The 23,320-nt window shown below is 36.6% G+C and overlaps 1 protein-coding gene across 1 annotated transcript; it reads right to left on the reverse strand.

Annotated features, from left to right (window-relative positions):
- Nucleotides 1–1,602: 1,602 nt before the first annotated feature.
- LOC113237592 lies at nt 1,603–3,012 on the reverse strand. Its single transcript, XM_026474161.1, has 3 exons — nt 2,749–3,012; nt 2,513–2,653; nt 1,603–2,039 (listed from the first exon to the last, which is right to left on the reverse strand). The coding sequence occupies exons 1-3, from the start codon at nt 2,968–2,970 to the stop codon at nt 1,668–1,670; spliced, it is 735 nt and encodes a 244-aa protein (XP_026329946.1). The 5' UTR covers nt 2,971–3,012; the 3' UTR covers nt 1,603–1,667.
- Between the last annotated feature and the right edge of the window lie 20,308 nt (nt 3,013–23,320).

Consider the following 23,320-nt stretch of genomic DNA (forward strand, 5'->3'; position numbering starts at 1 on the left):
CCGTATGCTCATGCTGCGGCATAGAGAAGATGGCGCGTGCCTTGACACAGCGGGCACCGCTACCAGGATCGCATGAAATGAAGTAGCTGGCACCGCGCCAAGATCGCCCTCGAAATTTCATTGCGCAGACGTGCATCGCAGTTCCGGAAAGTATTATCCGCAGGAAAGGATTCGGAATTTAGAGTCATATTTTAAGAATCATAAGGCGCAAGTGACTTTGGTACACTAATGACCGGTGATCGGCAAGATGTGTATGATGACGCGAGGGAATGTGCTAGATAGCTGCTCGTAGTGTATGAAAGCCGGGTGGGCAGCGCGCACTGCGCAACTCCCCAGACACACGACGTCACGCACGCCACACCACACACAAGGCTATCTCGAGAGGAATAACGCAAACAATGCCTTCAGACTGGCTCGCCGTGACTGCTAATAAAACTCAAACATAATATTAACTTTACGCGGAACTTATTAAAACACCAGCGCCTATATTTGAATATTTTATATTGAAGGCAAGTGTAATAATAATATTTAATGTTGAAATAAACAGCAATGCCAATTAAAAAAGTTATTTCTCCCTAATAGCGTACATAATCAGGTACAGAAAAATTTAAATTGAATACGATTATGGATAGTATTTGGCATGGGCATTTCAATACGTTGAAAACATGCGTAAATACAAAGATTAATTAAGAATTTATCGTTGACTTTCAACCATAATCGTAAATTATCGGACTATTGGATACTATATTCTAGGTCATAAAATAGCTGTAGGTAGATTAAGAATTTTAAAATAATTATGTTAGGTATTTCTTCGTAAAGGATATTTAATATAAATCAGAATAAATATGATCTCGACTCTATGAAACGATTTTATTATACTCATGATAATTTAAAAAAATCAACGTATGGTTAACATGGCGAAACTGTCAATTTGAAAGTAACATTAAAGTTTAATAGGCTAACTGGTAACTTCCAATTTGGTCGCGCCCCAACGAGGTCGTTACGTCTGGCTGGTGTGCAATGGAAAGAAACTCGTGCCAGTGCGATTGCGCGGCTTCGACTCCGCTTCAATAGCCTCTACATGAACATACCTATTCTAACACATCCATATTCACCCACACTACCGTAAAGTAATACTGGGGCGAAACTACCAGTTTAAGCTGATCTCTCTTTTGTACAGAATCGCCCTCGGCAATGACTTATTTTTTTGCTAGCGGAGAGGCGAGGTGGTTCATGATTAGTGGTTGATTGTTGCTACTCGCTGGATAAGAGCTCTTAGTCAATTCTGCTCGCCTAGTAACCTGCGTACAGTGCGGCAGGTTGCGACCGCGTCGTAGGCCGCGACGGCGGCGGTGGCGGCTGTTGCCATATCAGACACGGCACGTGTGGGGCCGCTCCCGCATGGGAGGGGTCCCTTGACAGCGGCCCCTCATCCGTCTAGTTTGCGTCATCCTTGACTGCGTGCGATACATGAATTGTTTGACCTACATGTTCAAGACAAGGCGGCGGCTGATCAGTGCTCATTTGCTTTCAATATAGCTTTATTGGATCATTATGTAATATTAGAAACACAAAAAAGACAGATTTAAAGAAAAAGGCTTGTTTATTACGACTTATTTAAGTAGATACAGCTGTAATGTACCCACAAAAACACACGAAATTAAAATTTACATAGGGCTTATTATGCTGGAATTGACCGTTAATCTGTTCAATCTTGCGTGAAATATGACGTCCGAAATCAATTTCTCGGCTATTGTTTTTTGCATGGGATCTAAGTCTTTCAATTGCAATCCAATGGCTGCTCCGAAAGCTTCTGATTCCGCTCTTGGTTTAGATCTTAGCGTAGTGTGTGTCGAATTGAAGTCGTCTTGATTGGTTGTCGCATCGTCGTGGTCCAACATGTTGTCGTTGTCATCGTGATCGTCATCTTCGTCGCTATCATGTTGTTCTGGCAAATAAATTGCAGATACATTTGTTTTTCTCTTTTTACCCCGCTTTATTCTTGGAGCATCCGATTCTTCGTATTCAACTTTCAAGTCCTGTAATGATACATATGTCACAATCACAGACCACATAAATGTGGTCACAAAACTATGACGATGTGGGTAATCCTCACATCATATGAATCCGAACCCCTCAATAAACAATAATTACGTAATAAATATAGTATTTTCGTGTTTTTAACACTATTTATTTGTCAAATAAGTATAACAGACTGTAGGTAAGTGTTAGTGATTTGTGTGCGATTTTAAATATGTTTTTAATCTTGTGATATATCAGCACAATGAGTAGATAAGTAGGTATTTGTTAACGTCACATTTCATATTTAGGACAAATACTGGTGGATATATAATACAATAATTTTAATGCTTAGATATTCTATATTAAGCACCGCACGATACACTTACGATACCCACGATCGGACGGAACTACTAAATCAATTTATCCGACTAGATACGATAACTTACATTGTAAAATAATTAATTTACAGCTTTAGCAAACTTTTACTTACATTGATATCTGCCGAGCTTCTAACTCTGGAAATCGGTTCTAGGTGTGTGAAATTACAGACATCATTCAGGAACTGCAGCAAATCATAGTACCAAAGTGAAGGTACATGTTCGTCTTCCCCATTTGCTCTTGATAACAAAACCTGCAAATAACGATGGAGTTTCAGATTTAGGTAAAGAAAGGTAATGTTTGTTAATTTTAACCAACAAGGATTGGTCGTATGGGAACAATGCTTACTTTTTTGTGTTCCCTCCTGTAGCAACATCGCATGTGTTCAATTTTCTTTTTGACATCCATAATGTTGGCATCCTCTTGGATTTGTTTGTACTTCTCCAACAAAACCTCGTATGCTTGGTCTCTGGCTTCCTTGTTAGTATATAAAACTTGTCTGTTGTCCCACAGACAGGGAAATTCTTTGTAAAGAAGAAGGAATTCGGTTAGTAATTTTTTTTCTGACATTGTCAGAGCGACGCAGCGTGGATTCCCGATACAGTCAGATGGCGCACTGGCGAGCGCGAGCCCGACTCGCGACGACGCCAGACCGTCCGGCGGATAGATACAAACAAGTAGCTCTGTCTCTTTCTAACTCACGTGCTAAGATAAGGAGGGAGCAATCGCGTCGACAGCTGCGATGCCGGATCAAGTGCGGCTGGGGTGACGTTACCAACGAACGCTGTCACATGTATGTTTGAATTTAAAATGCGTTCGATTTTTCATAAAATAAGAATGACTCTTTTGAAACCATGAAGTGTTCAAGTAGAAGTGTGTGTCATCGTCGTCTTGGAGTGAATATCTCATATGTGAGTCGCATGTAACGTTTTAGGAGGATGACTTGTGTGGTGTAAAAGTTTATTTGTAGTTTTTGAAGGTATATCTACCCTTTTCCAATGCTACAGTTCTTGTCTCCGTATATATATTTTTCAATTAATGCTTCGCGAGCTCTTACATTACAAAAAAAATATATAAAAACAAAGTGTGAAAAGACGCGTAACTGCTGCTGCTTTCACACTAAGGCGACGTTATATTTGACGTTTTGTATCTAACCTTAATAACAATCATAACAAATCGGACATAACGAATCCATACACTAACATAACTTAGAATTAGAAGTTAAATAACATTATTATTAACAATTTGTAACATCAAATATACAGTGCGATTCTTTGAACTGGGACAGTATAGTGAAATCCGAAACCATAACAGATACAAGGAAACTGTATGTAAATGCATTAGGTATTTTTTGTGAAAACAAATTTGACACAATAAATTTTTTGGTCAAGGCTGAGTTGTCCTTAAAAATGAATAGTATTGAAAAAAAAAAATGTAATGCTGATCGACGCAGTTTCTTGTAAGGATTATTTCGTTGTATCGGAAGAAAAAAATAGGGACATTTTCTAATGAATGACGGCGAAATTTAATAAAATGCTTTGTTGTTGTTGTAATAATAAAATGTTTCTTAATAGAACTACTTAATGCTTCAATAAGTCTAACTTGCTGTACCTATGCAAGTACGGACGCGGTTCACGTGTTGTAATAATGTTGGTTCTAATTTGAAATGCTGTTTATAAATTTAATTAATAGAGTTCGTAATAATAGCATGGAGTGAATCATCATTCCAAAGTTTTTGCACAGATTTAAGAACTCCATGCTATTATTACTACGCGTTAGCTGAACTATGGAACACTTTTGCATCCAAAAGCGTTCCATAGTTCAGCTTCGTGTTTATAGTACGCATTGACATGAAATTCAATAATGGAACAATTTTTAAATTCTCGGACTATATTGTATATTTAAAAGAACGACCCCTAGAGTTTCTTGCTCATTTTTCTCAGGGGACTCTGCCTTACAAATAATATATAGTGTTTAATTAATATGACGATTTCAAGTGTAATTTGTTTACCTATGAAATGAAGAGGATTTGAATTTTAATCTATTAAGTACTCGGACTATGATTAACTTACCTATATTGTATTCTCCTATTGCATGAAAAAACATTTTATACACAACTTCTACTGTCTCGATTTTTTCTCCGATACAATTAAGTTATGCTTCCAAGAAACGACTTCGATAAGCATAAAAATTGTCAATATTGATATTATTCATTTTTATGGACAGGTCAAGCTTAACTACAAAATTGACTAGGTCTAATGTCTTTCTACGGAAAAAGTTTAAGGTTCCTAAGACAGTTTTCCTTTACCTCACAGCCTTAACCTACAGAGGTTCAGATTTCCCCATACTGTCACTGTTAAAAAAATCACACGGTATTCCTACGACTACTTAATTACTGATATCCAATGATGCAGAATGGACGAGTCGCAACAGCGAGCTATGGCAATAGCAGCCTATAATATTACAGTGTTGTGTAGCACTCTGTCTAAGAGAAGAAATTTTTTCTAAGCACACCAGCAAACCCGCCTGTACGTTAACAAAAACATTTCAGATGTCCGTAACTCACAATGACTATAATTATGTTTACAAACACAACACCGTGATGCAATTTTGGATCGAACTATTAAATGCCTTCATCAAAATGGAAGTTAATTTCCAAATTCTGTGCTCGGATCTTAATCTGATTGGGGCTGTAAGCCACTGTCCGCCTTGGGAGAGAAGTTCAAACTGTTTACGGACAGCAACAGCGTTTACCTGAAATAAAATACCAGAACATGATAGTACAACTATGGGCTTTACAGTGCGATTTCCAAGTGCTGTGCAGTTGCCATCTACTACTTTACCGTAGACAAGTACTGACTAAATTCTGTGATTTACATTGGTTATTAAATGCTCCATGTGATATTTTTATAATAAATCAATGTAAACACTAAGACACAAATTAGTGACATAGTTAAGTACTGATAATGAAAAGGTCAAAGAAACCAGACGTACGATTGAGGGCACCAGACTTACGAATGAGTTTCATCAAAGTGACGTTTTCAAGGGTAATTGTGTTTATTTAATTAAGATAATACACAGGTAAGGTAAAAAAGACAATAAAAGCTTGAATACTAGAAAGTAAAACTAGGATTTTTAAATTACATTAATAAAATTGGGTCCCCGCGGCAAGGTGCCCACGATGCTGGCAGCGTTTCCCCTTTGTATTGCTATGCTAATGCGTAGGGCAAGGTAGCTGCCGGCTCTTGGGTTACCCAGACAGTTTATTAATTTTTTCGGTAAAATTTTGAAAGAAAATACTTTTTGTATTTGACTTTGAATTTGCTGGTTCAATGCGGGTATTCAAGAGTTGTGAACTTTCTTCGACCTGCAGGTTTTATCACGATGTTATAAAATAGGTATTTAATACATGCCACCATTGGGTTTCGAACCTTCGACCTCTGAATTGAGAAGCAACCTTTTTCACACTGGCATTCAAAAAACAAGTATTATGCAACAGTGATAGTATAGGTATAATAGTATACAGTGTTAGTTTTTACAGGACAGTATGGGAAAATCCGAAACCATAGGAGATACAAGTAAACTGTCTTAGGAATTATTAGGCCTTTTTTGTGAAAAAAAAATAAAATATTTGACATAGTCAATTTTTTGGCCAAGTGTGAGTTGTCCTTAAAAAATTATTAATATTGCTAAATTTTTTAAATGCTGGTCGACTCCGTTTCTTGTAAGGAGGGACTCAAGATTATTGTATGAAAAAAAATAAATTGGATTTACTTCTGCTGTACCTACTTATTTTTCCGCTACAATAAAATGATCCTTACAAGAAACCGAGCCAATCAGCATTAAATATTATTTATTTGTATAGATAAATCACGCTTAATTGACCGTGTCAAACTTGTCACAAAAACGAAAATCTATTGGCTCCTTTAACGTTTAGCTGTATCTCCTAAGGTTTCGGATATCCCTAATTGTCCCAGTTAAAAAAATCACGCTGTACTATAGGTATATGGGTAACGCGCAGAAACTGTAAATGATTAAAAAATGCATTATGCTGCTATGTACATTTCGTCGTGTTGGTACACTTAATAAATAAAATAAAAAAAAAATTTAAAAAAAAATTGCACCCCTCGTGAAAGAAAGACTTATATTTTTTTAGCCACCCCTTAATATTAGTCATAGTTCTATGTGACCTAATTTGAAGTGTAACTACTAATATTATCTATTTGCCTAATTTATTGTATTTCAATTACACTTCTCTAATTAACAATAAATCACAAATACCATGTTATGCCTATATGCGACGATAAAAATCAAAATTTAGGTTTAAATTTTTTTAAGCAGCTTGTGCAAGAGTTAAGTAGAGAAGAGAAGTACTGCCACCTTACCTATTTTTTCTGCCGACCAGTAATAGCATTACTGTGTTCCGGTTCAGCACTGTATGGGTGCTGGTGAAATTACAGGCACATGCGACTTGTCAACTTATGTCTTAGGGTGACGGACTTAGTGGCAGTGCCCCTCAGATACTTGCGATTTAAAGCTCTAAGTTGCACTGTAACTGTTATGGACAGGCGTGTAGCTTACCATCAGGCGCACGAGTTTTTCGTCCCGTCACTAGATATTTAAAAACAAAAAAATTCTTTACTACTCTGTATTTTAGGATTTGTGATGATTTGTGATGTTGCTTACTTCGTTTTCGATTGATATTTATGAGTTTGTTTTTCGTCGCACCTTATGCCATTCTTCCACACACGTTTGAGTAAATATTTACGGAATATTTTTACTTACGGAACATTCATTTACAACGTTTTTGCTGTGAAAATCTTTACTACGACATTTTAACCGACTTCAAAAAAGGAGGCGGTTCTCAATTCGACTGTGTTTTTTTTTATCATATAGAGTTATTGATTATGCTTTTATTCAATGGGAAAATTGTAACAATAACGTCATGTAATGATTTGCTACTTGATGGTTAAGGTTTTTCATACAATTCATAGAAAAAAATTGTAACAACATAATTTTTTTTGCCAGTGAACATTGTCGAGAAAGTAAACGAAATTGAGAGGACCTATGTCACTTCGATATTAACCGATTTCAAAAAAGGAGGACGTTCTCATTCGACTGTAATGTATGTTATGCGAAGACTCCGGTGCATTTGTGAACCGATTTTGATGATTCTTTTTTTGTTGGATAGAGTGTACCTCAGTAGTGGTCCCATTTAAATTTGAAGATGTCCCTTTTTAGGGGTGGCAAACTAGAGGGATGAATCCGGTTTGGCGCACTTTCCTGTAATCGATTTCAATAAAACTTGGCAAGTAGATGTAATTCCACGAAATTTTGATATCGGTTTTTTTAGTACTTTGTGTTGATATTGCCATATAATGGACTAGAACATATATAATAATGACGTATTTCGACATGTGGCATTCTTCGACGAGGTGTGCGATGTGCAGATAATAATTATTGTCACTTTATTTTTGACGTTAGGAATAATTAGAAGTTTACCGTAAATATACTTCCGGACACATAATTCGAGCCACCTCGCATTTTTGTCTTAAAAGGGCTAGAATACAAAAGTAGTGTTATCGTCGAAAAAAAAGTTTTTCCCCTGTTTTGCAAATCCAAATTTCCAACAAGGATTTATGGAAAAGACGTTTAGTATGCTAGTTTCAAAATTGCTTAATAGTTTTTGATCAACCGAACATTGTTTAAGTTTAGGGCATTTAATACCGAAAAGGCGAGGTGGCTCGAATTATGTGTCCGGGAGTGTACTATTGTACTTACCACAATTATTTGAATTTAAGATAAAGGAATTAAAAAGAGTATATAGAAGCCAGCTTATCGCGTAAAGGAATTTCTTTAGCTAACCCTTCTATATTTTTTTTATGACACCAAATGACGGAGCGAATAAGGCGCGCACCTGGTTGCGACACGTCTGTCCATAGCAGCCGAAGTGCCACCCCGAGCTTAAAACCGTAAAGATCTGAGGGGCACTGTCACTGCGCTCATCACGCTGAGATGTAACTCGAAAAGTCCTTTGTGCCTGTAATTTCACCAGCAACTTTATTTACCCTTCAAAACCGGAACGCAGTAATGCTGACGTTACTGCTTGGCGGCAGAAATAGGTAAGGTGGCAGTTACTTCCCTGGACAAACTCTTTTACAAGGAACACAGCTGCTTCCTAGTTTTTAGCCTCAAGTACTCTTATTTCTTCTATGTTAATAATGATTTTGTTACGTATGAGTGTTTTCGATTTTGTCATAAAGTATCAATGTGACACTATTTACGCTTCTTATTGTGCAATAGCCCCAGACGGCACAGCAATGATTGAAACAAACAATGCAGCATAATTTTTATCTTCTACAAAGACTTCCAGATCGGTTACGGCAATTCGTGTCCAGGAGGAAGACTCTGAAAAGTCGGGACAAAGGTAGGTAGTAGTGTTGTGTAAAGTTGCATCTCACAATATTCAGAGGAATCAACACTTGGCGAAACTTTACTGGCTCCTCAGTCTGTGTTGCACAAGGTAATTTACTTATCGTAATACAAAAGATAAACAAACCTTACACTCGTCTTCGTGCATCATCTCGTCAGTTGTTTCTAAACTACAACTAGCAGTCGGCATATGTACGGACGCGATCGGAAATTCGCAGGAAGCAGATTCGTCGCCGACCTGTTTTTTTAAATAATATCATGTGACGGGACGAGCAAGTCGTGCGCCTGATGGTAAGCGACACGGCTGTCCATAACAGTTGCAGTGCCACTCAGAGCTTTAAATCGCAAAGATTTGAGGAGCACTACCACTGCTTCCGTCACTCTGAGTTATAAGTTGAAAAGTCTCATGTGCCTGTAATTTCACCAACGCTCTTAGCCTTCAAAACCGGAACATAGTAATGCTGACGTTACTGCTTGGTGGCTATTTCTGCCAAGTAAGGTGGCAGTACTTCCCTGGACGAACTCTTTCACACGGAGGTCTACTGCTGCTAATCGAAAAGCTCAACGTCTTTTTCGCTCTTACATTCAGGGCATTAAGCTTTTTCTGACCGATTTTTTACGATTCTGCGTTAATAAATGTGGTGACTCCCTAATACGTCGAACTGTTGGGCTCGGGTCTTCTCTTTATGTTTCGGTCATAGTCTGCTACCCTGGCCTAAAGTGGGTTGGGGTTTTGTAAAGGACGTGAACCTTCTTCGATGTGCAGGTTTCATGTTTATCAATACTTAAGCGATAGTTTTTATAATAAATCTGTGTGAGAAACTGGAGGCCACACTAAGCAGCTTGATTTTTATTAAAGCTTACAATATAAGCAAAGTCGACGCGTTAAAATGTTAAAAATTCTTTTTGCGCGTGGTTTTGTTCATCAGGTTCTTAATAAACAATGGCGTTCAAGGGCTAGATCATATATTATTATAACAAAAGGTTTTCACAACAAAACAAGGGACGGCACTAGCCCCAGTCTTCTCTTGCAAACTAAATAGTTTCGAAACTGGAAGGGCTTCAACTTTGCCAATAATAGGTACATGTGACGAAACATAACCTACTGCACAATTCGTTTACAAATTGCTTCTTTTATAGCTTAAATTACTAGTGAAGTAACAAAAATCTATTATCATATTTCATTGTTGTAAGTAAGGTTTAATTAAACCTACTTCTCGTTAGAAAACGTACAGTTATTCATTAGAAAATAAATCAAAGAACGTTCTTCATAGTCGTAACTCTATCTTAAGGTCGCCTTTCTTGAAGCCATGTAAATCAACTGCCATTAGAAAGTTACATAATGTAATGTTTCCTTTGTTTCTGTTATAAAAAATATATGAAAAAGTACATAGTATATTATTATATTATTAGTCTTATATATCGTATATTAATTACTATAAGTAGTTATTACGCTTTTTGTGCGAAAACTGAGAGAAGGGAGCGTTTTCCGGGAAAACACTTCTGTTTCCAAGTTAGTGCCGCCTCTCTACAAGTACTTGAGTACAAAGACCTTGGGTTTGAGGAGGCAGAGGGGAGGCAGTGCCGCAACACGACCGCTTTAATCTCAGCCTTTACCTATCACCGCTTACATCGCTGTTTACATTTTCTTCCATTAGACGCTCTATTACAGAAAAGCGATTTAGCGACTAGAAAACTTTAAGCAAAACGACACGCACACATGAATAAATAATTTTCTCAACAAGGTGGAAAGTCGACAACAAATGGCTTCGAAAGTTTCGTACGCAGAAGTAGTAGGTATTAATTCGCTGCTTACAGCAAGAACGTAGTTTTTTAGTAGTACGAATTATGATGAACAATGTAATACGAAGGTCTTTGTTTCACTGTCATGACGCGAGTGATAAAGGAGACCAGTGCTACAGCCGAAAACAGTGACATACAGAAAGCTTTCCTTCATATTAAGTAGCAGTAGAGCTCCTTGAGAAAGAGTTTGTCCAGGGAAGTAACCTTACTTATTTCTGCCGCCAAACAGTATGTCAGCATTACTGTATTCCGGTTTTGAAGGATAGGATGCTGGTGAAATTACACATGCACATGGGGCTTGTCAACTTATGTCTCAGGGTGACGGGCGCAGTGGCAGTGCCCATCAGATCTTTACAATTTATAGCTCTGAGTGGCACTGCAACTGCTATGGACAGGCTTGTAGCTTACCATTAGGCGCACGACCTGTTCGTCCTGTCACTTAACATTATAAAAAAAATCCACAAACAATATAGATTCCTCTTGTTTCCAAACTAAAATGTACACTCCGAAGAACATTTTCAGTACTTTTTAGCCTTTAAGTAATACACGAGTTCGTTTTTTAAAATTAGAAAGTAAAATTTTAGTCCTTTGTGACAAGTCTGTTACCATACCTACCTACTGCCACATCTCAGAATTTAATTTTTCGTCAATATAAAACTTGTTTTTTAATTATTGGGTACTTAATCTAAAAATTAATTCGTGTTTATACTGTAATTACAGAAACCTGCCTTTTTAAATTGAATTTGAAAGACACTCATTTCTCTATTTTTTTTTCTTAAAAATCGAAATTGACTGTAGCCGAATCGATAATTACGTCAATACAATATCAATTGAATTATTTAACAATCGTCACGTTAACATTACCTACCAAAACTAGCTGGTATTATGTGAACGTGGATGATATTATGTTCTTTATTTGAATACTCTGCATAATATGAAAATAACGTATTTAATAAGGTAAATAACGAAATAATAGCAGTGGTGTTTCTTTGCTCCTTTACGTGAAACAACTTCTTCCAGAAAGTCAAGAGACTTAGTATTTGGACTAATATGAATAAATTATTTATATAAATGCTAATTTCAGCGCCAGTACCGAGAAACATTGGCATTAATCAAGTTAGCTCATCAAAATACTTGACGGAATCTATCACAACATAATTAAATTCATTAATTAAAATGGTTGCTGCAATCATTATGCTTGATGGTCTCAGAACATGTTACAAGGGAACACGTTATATGATCGCCTTAAACAATATCGTGTTCATTTCAAATACGTTTGTTTTTTTTCAATGTGTGTGAGGCGGGTGGCTTTATATAGATTTTGTAACATTTTATATACTTTTGTTTATTAAAAAAGATCTGAATAGGCAGACTGTATATTTAAGCAAACTTCACGTGATAAATACTTACTCAATGAGTGGATAGTAATCTCTCTCTGAATTTTCGGAAACATCGAAACAAAATAATTGTAGCTTTCCTCAAAAAAATAACTTTTTCCAAAATACAACTACCGTATTAAGTAATGGCTGAATATAAATTAAGAATATAGAACAAAATACAATACAATAATTACAAGATTTCAGAAGGTGGCATTATCCACTCTATACGTATTGCCTCCTACGACTTTAGGTAAATATACTCTACCTATTCGGATTTCTAGTCATTATATAGTATAAAGGCCAGATAATAATAAGAGCGGAAAAAGCTGAAACATCATAAAAATCTAAACTCATTAAGAGGAAAGTTGCATTTCCTCTGTGTAACAACTGCGAAAACCTAGGAACTCGATATTTCCATTACAAATTTATGTCTTCGGGTTTTATACAGTTGAAGAAGGTTATTGATGAGGATTAATCTAGGAATAGAAAAATCAAATTAAAAGTTTTGGTATATGTGACCTTGGTGGTTCATATGACCGTCGTTCTCGTTGTCATAATTCAACCTTTTTAGCATTCCTCTAAATAAACCCATGCCTAAAAAAGCTGAAAAGGAAATATGATATTACATGACTACATTAAAAACCTCATTGATCAAAGGAAGAAAGGCAAGCGACGACGTGGACGACCGAGAATAAATTGCTTTGATAGAATTAAACGAAAAACGACTTAAAAAGTGATCAAAGAAAAAGCTTGAATGGCTTTTACAACACCTACAAGAGAAAAAGGCCAGATTATAATGTGGTAAGGAAGGTGAAGTGTCTAACTATGTATGATGGTTTTCTTTTAAAACAAAGCGTTTTCCGGTTGTTAATAAGTAGCCGCTAGCCTTGTTTTGAATGTGGTAGAAAACTACAAAGAATAATTTCGGGGAAATGGACTACCACATTTTCCTGTGTGTTATGTGTATTTGCATGCGGGTAAATCCTTTTGAAAGCGTTTCTGTCTGGAGATCAAAATGCTCGATAGTTTAAACCTCTATTAACTTTAACCCACCATGTGGCCTAAAGACATACGGTGTCCCTAAAGGTTTTGTCACTGCAGGTTTCTAGCGCGCATTTCTATTTTTATCCACCATTTAAAAAAATATCACAGAAAGATTATCAAAATTTCTAAAAATTATCAAAGTTCTCAGGGACACCGTGTGTCTCCAGAACATGTGACGGGTTCAAGTACAATTATTTTTCTTCTTATCGAAACGATAGCATACGCTATGATACCGTCGTGGTGAAATGTAAAGGTATTCGACGATAATTGCTCAGGGTGCGCTAGACGTTCAGTAGGGCTAGCACGACTGGCCGCGACTTGCGCGAGAGCGACATAAAGCACGAGATACTACTAGACTTGTATAGAGATCTCGCGCTTTACTTAGCCTTTCTTAGTTGTGCTAAACCTACAGAAAGCACGGATACTAAATACGTAAGTACTGATGGGTGTAGACTACCCCTAGTTAGTTTTTTACATTTACCGTGTTCTTGCGTAGATCTTAGCCATCTACGGCTCGCGACTTTAATGATGTCGCTGCAGAACGTCTCACGTTTTTGTAACCACTTCTTGGCCACCATTTGATTGCCACTGTAGTACCTACTTCATTCGTGCCAAAGGGGCTCGTTCATTTAACAATACTTCGCATCGTCGTAAGCTATACCCATTGTTTGGTATATATTGCCTAAATTAAGTTAATCAGTCAATTACGAAAGTTCGCCTTCAAGTTTTTTGGCGCACAATTATGACACTTGGCTTCTTTTAACTGAATATACGTATAAATTAAGCATTACTTTAAAAGGTAAAATGCAAGCTGTGCTTCAGCAATTAAATTTTCAGCCCACCACAAAAGCTAGGACACAGCAGATCTAGTAGCCATCCGAGTGTCACTAGATATGCATTGTGGAGCAAGAAAAAAATCCACCATTAAGTTTCACCAACCCGCTACCATCAAGACGCGATTAGCTTTAGTCGCTGTGGAGTGTGTAGTAGCCGTAGTCAGGTGCCCCTCGTCAATCCCCTCAAACTCAAATGATCTTTATTTCATAAGTAAGCAAACTACACTTAAAATCGTTAACATTGATTAAAGTCTAATACTCATTCGTAAGGTAGACTTCCTTGAGAAGAATGAGTAAGTAACTCTAGGTGTTGCTCTTTGTAAGTAAACATGTATATACATTTATCATTTACAATATTTATTTCAAATATAATAAGAACATGGATTTTTGTCGCTTTACAGCTTTTGTTTCATTATAGGTAGTTTTAGACCTTGTAAATAGCAAATTTTGAACATCAATCATAATTTTATAACAGAAGCGAGTATTTTTTTAAGAATTTTAAACTTTGTGAAGTCTGTCGAGAAAAGCACGGTAGCCAGTTTATTTTTATTCGTCGTGTTAATATATTATATTTATCACTATATATTATTAAAAAATGGCTATTCTTTTGACATAAATTAAATTTTCATAAATGTACTGTGATTCTAGTGTAAGAATGTTAATTTCTATAAATTTCTCTTCCCTGAACAAAGGAAGATCGCAACGATATCACTGATAGCGCAATTAAGGTTGCATATGAGACTGCATATTTTAATCGACTCCAAAAAAGGAGGAATTTATTTATTACCTTCGGCTTTATGTAAGTATGTTTTCAGATATCTCCGTCAATTGTGGATCGATTTTGAATTTTTGTTTGAAAGAATGCACTCTCGTAGTTGTCTCATTGTCACCAATTCAGAATCTGATGAGAGGATCCCATGAAAATCGAAGGAAATCCTCAAATTTTACAGGCATGTCCATGTTGACCAATATGTCACCAATTTCTCCATGAATTGTGCACCGATTTTGAAAATTTTTCTTTTGTTTGAAAGGGTATACCTACTCTCGAGATGGTCCCTGATGCTGTTCCGGGTTCGTTTCGGCTATCAGAAATTACTAATTATTTTCCGCAAATAAAAGTCGATTTTTCACTTAACACAATACGTGTAATCAACAAATCACTGTCACCGTGACAACCAGATAAGAAAATATAAAATGTACAAAGGAGTCCGTAACTGTCTCAATTGTCACCAAGAAGGTAAGTCAATGCCAAGAAGTCAGAATCTGATGAGGGGATCCCGTAGAAATCGAAAAAAGTCGATAACCAAACTTTTGTGGTCAGTTTTTTTCGATGAAAAAGTTACAATTACTCAAAATCTTTATCGTTTTACAATGTGTGAAGAAAAAATAACCAATACAATTTCGTTATTGTAACTAAGCGACTCGGAGACATATAAATAACGGTCTGCTATTGGTTATTTCCAACAGCTTTTCTCTGCTTCCCTTTGATAGACAAGCGGCATAATATTTTTTACAAGATGTTATCGTCAGTAGACAGTTACATGCCATTTAAAGCTTCTTAAAGTTCACTGTCGCTCTAACAAGTTTATCACGAGCATTGTGTTTTATTCAAAACACTGTTGCTGAAAAGAAACAACTACTGAAAAGTTTACGTGGTACGTTTGAATGATTTTCCACATCCTGTGTGCCTTTTGTAGCTACTGATAAAATGTAATATGTTAGTGTAAGCTTATTTATTGTTGTTTATTCATGAAAAAGGGAATTATATACTTGGAACTCCATCCAAAAAAAGTTATCTAGCTCTTAAGTGCCATTAGTTCACTAGGGAATGCAACACCGGGATACCGGAATCCCTCACCAATTTTGCGGGATTGATCCCGCATGCAACCTAGTGGGATCCCGTGGTATTTGCGGGATAGCGAAAAACCAGATTAAATGTGTCAGCGTAAAAATTTCACCTCGTCTGCGTAAAAATTACGCCTCGTGTATAGGCTCTTTTCATGTCTATGTATACAAAGACTTTGCAAGAGTTGATGTTGTGTGGAAGTACTGTATGCAGGTGGAAAATTCACAGACAGCGAAATGCAGCTTGAGTAAATCGATAATTAAAATGATAGGACGTTCTATCAAAGACTTGCATGTGCATTTATCGACAAAATATTAAATTTATACCAAGTCAAAATATTGGGAAGATTTATTTATTAACCTCTCTAGCTAGTAGAGGTAGTAAGTACCCTTGTAGTTCAGTTACAGCAAAAACTATTATGATATATGTGGATTAAAAGGCTTATATATTCAGTTTGTCAATAACGCACTAGTGGCGCGAATTTCCTACCAGTGTGGAAACACAGCGAGCCTTTTCTGCTATTGGCTACCTAGTTTGTAAGGTCAGGAGCCGTTTAGTGGATGAAACTATTAATACTGTGTCCTTTTGTACAGCTACTTCCAAAATAATACTAAAATTTACCTTATTATGATGATTTAGGTATCAAAATTATGATTGATTTAAAAAAAGAACTTAATATTATCCTTTTTTTTCTTTGAATTTTAGCCCTTCGCAAATTTGTACTTTCACGATATGAATGACCTTTTTTTCTCGAAGTCTTTCAGCATTCTGCGGGATCCAGCAAATACCAGGATCCCGTGGGATCAGGAACTTTCAAATAAATGCAATTACCGGAACTGAGATTATCCTGCGGGATTGCATTTCCTACGCACATGCACCTTACTTGTTCACAAGAACAATTAAGGTGCGTGTGTCGGTTGCTAGCCGCCGCTGTTGCCTGCACGCATAACGATCAACGGCAACTTTATTGATATCGAGTTCTTAGGTTTTCGCGATTGTCACACATAGAAAATGAAACTATTTTTCCGGATTTCAATCGCGTGTATTTGTTTTTTCAAACAAACCAACGTTTCGCGCCCTTTACAAGTCCCTTTGCAGGTTGACTCAAGTATCCGTGACTATAGGACCTGTAAAGGGCCCGAAACGTTGGTTTGTTTGAAAAAACAAATATACGCGATTTAAATCCGGAAAAATGGTTTCACAACTTTGTTGATATTCGAAAGTACCTTTAGCCCGTTGAAGAGTTAGGCTTTAATGCCCACTGAAAGTTGTTACATGTCTAGGTTGTGCTTTGTCGTTTATTAAGGTCTTTAAGATATTATTGCATACACAATAACTGAAAAATTAGATTACATTTTTAGAAATTAGGCAAATAATACAGATATATCGTAAATATTACGTTTGACACATTTATGGTTGTGCCGAATGAAAGACAGGATATTGAAACGAATGACCATAGGTAGTAAAGAAGCTGCAATAATGTAATTAACACAATGACAGTAACATGTCCTTTAATTTCGTTCTACGGCAAAGCCATCATTAGAGCATGCCTACTGTGCACTTTAGCAGCACTCTCTAAAACCACAGCATGTCAACTCTCCGCGTAATACGATATTTTAAAACCACATTTCTCGTCGGCGGGATTGCTTATCGGATCGCGATCCCGAAGGTAAAATACAGCCTTCTAAGGCCCTTAGGTACCACAGATCGCGATATAAATTATCGCTTTTATGGTTCGCCCGGCTCGCCCGCACTGGAGAAGCCGCACGCGGGCTATAAACACGTAAAATGCATGACCAATCAAAATACCAATGTCGGGTCACGCACACTACAACACCCTGTCGCACCGTCAGCGTACCTTTGTGGCGACGGCAAAAGTTCAAATGTGTGAGTAAGAAGTGCATTAAAGTGTGGCAGTGTGCGGCGTTGTCTCACTCACACTAGCGCCGTGCTCACTGAGATGGAACACGCGTTCGAGGGATAACGGAGGGCTTACGTTTATTAAGATAAGAATAGTATGGATCTGATAATATTAATATTTGAAATGTTCCCACATGATTAGGTTACTTAACTTTTATACATAGGGTTGTTTATAAAATATCAGAAATCTCTTAATTGGCATAGAAATATCCTACATTCTGACAATTTTTTTTTCATCTACCCTTAAAAAACCACCTCAACTATTTAATGACTTGTGTGTAAGTGGGTAAGTGTATGGGAATTTCTAAAAGTACCTTTTAAACAAAAGAGGTTTGTTTTAATGATACCATTGTCGTGCTTAGTTCATTTTACTGTATGTTTGAGAGAATAAGTGACATCCTGAATGCAATCAAAGACGATAGGATGAATAAAACATACTTTTAAAGCAACAAATTAGGGCTTGTACTCAAATAAAGCCAGCTACAGATTGAGATATTAATAGTAAACAAATAAGGTGTATGATAATCTCTTGAAATGGTTGCCATCCGAATGATAAAAAGAATAATTTGTCAAGGATAGAATATTGCAAATATATATTCACTTTTTGAGGTTTATCTAACCTTAACCGGCAATCAGAAAGTGGGTATCTCCTCAAACATTTGCACTACTAAATCGACAAAATCTATAATTCCTCTAATTGACGGTTGTGAGACATACGATCTTAAATCGTCTTCCTTTGTAATTTATTTGAAATGTGGTCCAGATACAGCTAAGTGCAAGAAATAGGTAGACTGGTGATACTTACTCAGATGGACTTAGGTAGTAGTTAAAAGTAAAAAAATAGGGTCATGTCCATATAAGACCATCGAGGGCCAGGCGTCTCACAGCGCGAGCCCCCGCCCACATAAAAAATGACATCTAAATAAATCCATTAAGACTCGAGCACGCCGCGGTGAGCTCTTCCTGTCTCTAAGCCCCTTTATTTGATTTCCTCCGCTTGTCTGTAGGCGCCTTTATTTGTGTTTTGACAGCGCCTTTGCCATATTCAGCTTATGATTTGTGATGAGAAACATATTTAATTAACACTCAGTTTTTATGTCACCGCATGAAGTCGTCGTCGATTTTTACAGGCTCTTTGTTCATAGGGGAATGCTTATGAAATGACAGACGCTTTAATATCTTTTTTGTGTTTTCTGTTTTTAATGTTCATATGAGAATATTATTATAGCGTTTTCAAGTTAGACAAATAAGACATAGTTTTTCAGAAGACAGACGACGTATCATGAGCTGCCTTTGCAGTGTTTTACCCGTCGTAGTCTGTAAATGTAATTAGCATAACCTGATGCTGTTGTGCAGAAAGAGTTGCAAGGTTTTTTATGAAACTACTTTTATTTATGTCAAGTGGTAGAAATCCTCCATCAGAAAGATGTTACATCAGAAGGAAAACGATCATGAGTTTATAGACTTTTTCAGATATGTTTACTGAATTCAAATCTAAAACATAGGCACAATCAACAATGTTGAAGCCGTCCTAGTCCTAAATCTATGTTGTTTGCAAGCAGAGATTGTAGCTAAGCCCGTACCTTATTTAGTTGACAATTTTTTTAGGAAATCTTCAGTATTTAATAAAAATATGATTTAGCTCTTAAACAATTTATGGACCAGATCTCAAATAAATGATTATGAAACACCATTGGTGACGAGAACACGTAAGCTGCGTGCAAAAAGAACCCCTAAAAGAGTACCGCATGAACCTTACTGATAATATTTATTGAAATAAACACTCTTCCTTTTTTTGCAAAGAAAACGACGCATTTGCAATATTATTTTCTTCGTTTCTTTTACACCATGGCTGATAAAGTCGAGTTCACTGCACAACATTCTGAAATAAAATAAAACATCCTGCACGGGAATAGATCCGATGTCAATCCCGGGTAAGAAATCGGAACCATCAGTCTCAATAGACAAATCTATTGCTCGTAAAACCGTTGCGATGTGTTTCTGGTCGAAGTTCGACAGACGCTCGGGACGATATTGCAAAATTTGTGGAACAACATCGATTGTTGCCTTTGAACGTAACCAATTTAAATCGATCCTGAGGCTGAATTACACGAATTTGAGCCCCCGTATAGTGGCAGCGTTCTTCTTAAGTATGGTTGTGCTAATAAATGGGGAATGTAGCTATAAATACTTGGGTTTAAAGAGTTTGGTCCATGGCGGAAACTCACAACGCCAAGTTTCAGGATTTTCGATGTAAATAAACAGCAGTTTTTATAAAGTTAGGTTTCAATAGACGTGTTTGTTTTCTTTTCCGATTTGAAAATAAATTTCAGGAATTTCAAAAGATTACGCAAACCACATGCAGTAACAAATTACAAAGTTACCGGTTTACTGGAAAGCATTTACTTATTTTATTTTTAGTAGCAGTACAGCTCCTTGAGAAAAAGTTCATCCCGGGAACTATTGCCACCTTCCCTATTTCTGCCGCCAACAGTAATGTGAGCATTACTGCGTTCCGGTTTAGAAGCGTAAGGGGCGCTGGTAAAATTATAGGCACATGAGACTTGTCAACTTATGTCTCAAGGTGACGATGGGCGCAGTGGTAATGCCCATGAGATTTTTGTGATTTAAAGCTCCGACTGGCACTGCAACTGTTATGGACAGGTGTGTCGCTTACCATCAGGCGCATGACTTGTCCGTCCCGTCATTTGGTATTTTAAAATAAATAGCACCTAGTGCAATTAAGCTCAACGCTAATTAGTGTTGCCTTAAATCGGCCTCAGTTTTGTTCTTGCATTTTAGCAAGACCAAGAAAAATACCACCTAATTGTAGCAAGACCAAGACATACCCTACAAGATTTGAGAACAAAATTAAGTCTGCGAGACTCTAGTTTCGGACTTTTGACGTACATTTATTTTCGAATCAATATCGATTTTGACAGACGTTCCCTAGAATTGATATGAAATCCACAGTTTCTTCTAACAATAAAGTTGATTGGTTGTTCTAAAATAGAAAGCTATTGTCTCAATAATTATATTTTGAAGTGTCTTTTTTACTTGCATAAATTAAAGTGTAGGTACCTGTGATAAAAGTGTAATAAAAAACAAAGGGAGCAAATTATAACAATAATATACACCGAAAACGGAAAAAATAAAAAACGAGTCGGCCCGAACGGCGCAGCGCTCCTGCGAACGGTCCACACCTTGTATACCCATAATATACGCTAACTATCTAATATAAATAATACTATTATTAATGTTATAGATTTAGCGTATATGGTTAAAATTATAATCAACCAACATGATCGTAAAAATACGATTTAAAAAACAATTTTTAGTCATTGTTCTAAAATCTAAACTTACCCTTATTCACTATTTGTTAAGATAATCAATATACTAATAATATTATAAGATAATATTATACTTTGATAATAGCAATAGGCAATTGTAAGACTTACGAGACTCTTGCAGCAAGACCGAGACCAAGACCAAGAGTGGGATTATTCTCGCATTGAACAACACTAACGCTGCTTCTTTACAGAAATTATCTCTTTCGTATCTCGATAATCATGAATTTAGTATTAGTTTTCGTCGAGCCATCGCCGCGGAAGCTCATGAAAAAAAAAAAAAAGTCGAGGAAAAATTCAACCAAAATACATCAGTTTCAGTTAGTTTAGTCAATAAATTAAAAGGCTTACGGTACTCTCCTATTTAAATTCTTTTACAATAGATCATTCTTGAGGATGTAATTTTCAACTTTGATAATAATGTACCATGACATGTCTGCTTTCATATGGAACACCTTTAACATTGAATAATTTAAAAGTCCCATTAATCGTCGTAAATGCAGTGTCCGGATGATGAACGACAAGGCAGACATTATGAGGCTGCGAGAAACATTAGAACTATCTACATTCATCTAATGTCGTTATGGCTAGGTGAGAAGCATGATTTTAAAAGTTAATTGCAAAATGATGATGAGAATCGTGATGGTAACTGAGGTTTAAAAAAGTGATAATTTATTTTAATGTTTTCCATGACAGAAAACTTTAGATGTACAGAATGTTACATACCAAGTCTAATTTTGATAAAACTTCTGCGCTTTAAATAACAATTTAGGAATTTTACCCAAAACACACAACCAAGCTAATCATTTCGATAACTTTATTCAATGCCAGTCGTGGATTTACAAGATATTCACAAATTAGGAGACGTGTAAGGGGACGAAGAGGAATTCGGCAAATTATCAGCAAATAGGCGAGGGACCAGGAATCCCATTATCCATTGAATGTCACGAATCGCCGCACCCCCATGAGGGATTCCGGACTAAAAAGATTGGATTAAAATGTCAAGAATTTACGAGCACAAAGGAGGCAATAGATGATAATCGTCGTCAATGGAGGGACAATATAGATTGAGTAGTATTGATTATGCTTTTTAAATATGATCAAATCAGTACCTTAAGGTTTTAAGTATTTGAAACATTATGTCAATGATGAAGAATGAATACGGGTAATTAGCTATATTGATACCTACTAATATGTAGATAACTACAACAAGATAATGCTCTTGTAACCGAGAAACAAAGACTGTTACCTTATAAAAATCAATACAACACCACCACGAGTACGTAATGCAAAGGGCATGTACGAACTGCTGCTTCAGCAAATAGCAGTGTTCGCAATACTTGTCAGTGCAGCAGACGCGCCACCATTTTCATCGTATCTACCCTTCCCGTTCCGCATATCGCAAATGTAGGCGGTGTAGGAGATGGTATAGGGAAAGGAAAGGTCAGGTTATATTGGCAGTGGAAGTAGGTAGTAATCTAAGCGCATTAGAGCGAGCGGCGTCGCGTGACGCCCGGTACGTTGACCGGACAGCTCTCTAGCAATTGCTCCATTAATAGGGCTGTCACGATTCTCGATTGGGAGATTTTCGGTTGCATTTGTATTTGGGATTGTATCAATCACGGATGTGGGTTAACTCGTTTCGCAGAAATGATAAATTAATAGTGTTATTTATATTTGAAGTCCGAGTTGTTTTTTTAGTATAAAAAATTAATCTCGCAATTTGTTTTCATTGCGGTAAGCCACTTGATTGAAAGTACTTAGTATATATAGTGGAATGAATAAAATATGAAAAAATACCTACTAACAATATGATAATCAGCATCGTTTCATTTTGGAGACTGGGTTACACTAGAAATTATTTTTGTGAAGATGATTTTTCTATTCAAAGACATTAAGCGGAAGTCTTACCAAAAAATAAACGCAACACAAAAATGTATACTGTTAGTTTAGCATTTAACAAGAAGCGACATCAAAGCTTAACATATTAGTGTCAAACAACAGAATGCTCACATGTCAGACGACACCATGATGAGATATTTGACGTCAGCCCTATTTTGGCAATGCACCGAATGTGGGAAGTGTTTTGTTCGCTCTCACCTCTGGGGCATCGACCGCCACGTCACGACCATAATTAGCACTGAAATTGTAATGACAGATTTCTAAATCCAATTATAGTTCTATTATCATTGAAGCAGACAGACTTGTGCTTTCTACCGAAGTTAGCCCCGTTTCAAATGTTTTTGGTGGTAAATAACAGGTTTCTAAATCCGGTTATACTGTTATCATCGGTTATTATTTTTTTAGATTTTG

The sequence above is a fragment of the Hyposmocoma kahamanoa genome, unplaced genomic scaffold (genome assembly GCF_003589595.1).
Source record: "Hyposmocoma kahamanoa isolate Upper Pololo Valley unplaced genomic scaffold, ASM358959v1 93, whole genome shotgun sequence".
In the NCBI taxonomy this organism is placed as follows: domain Eukaryota; kingdom Metazoa; phylum Arthropoda; class Insecta; order Lepidoptera; family Cosmopterigidae; genus Hyposmocoma; species Hyposmocoma kahamanoa.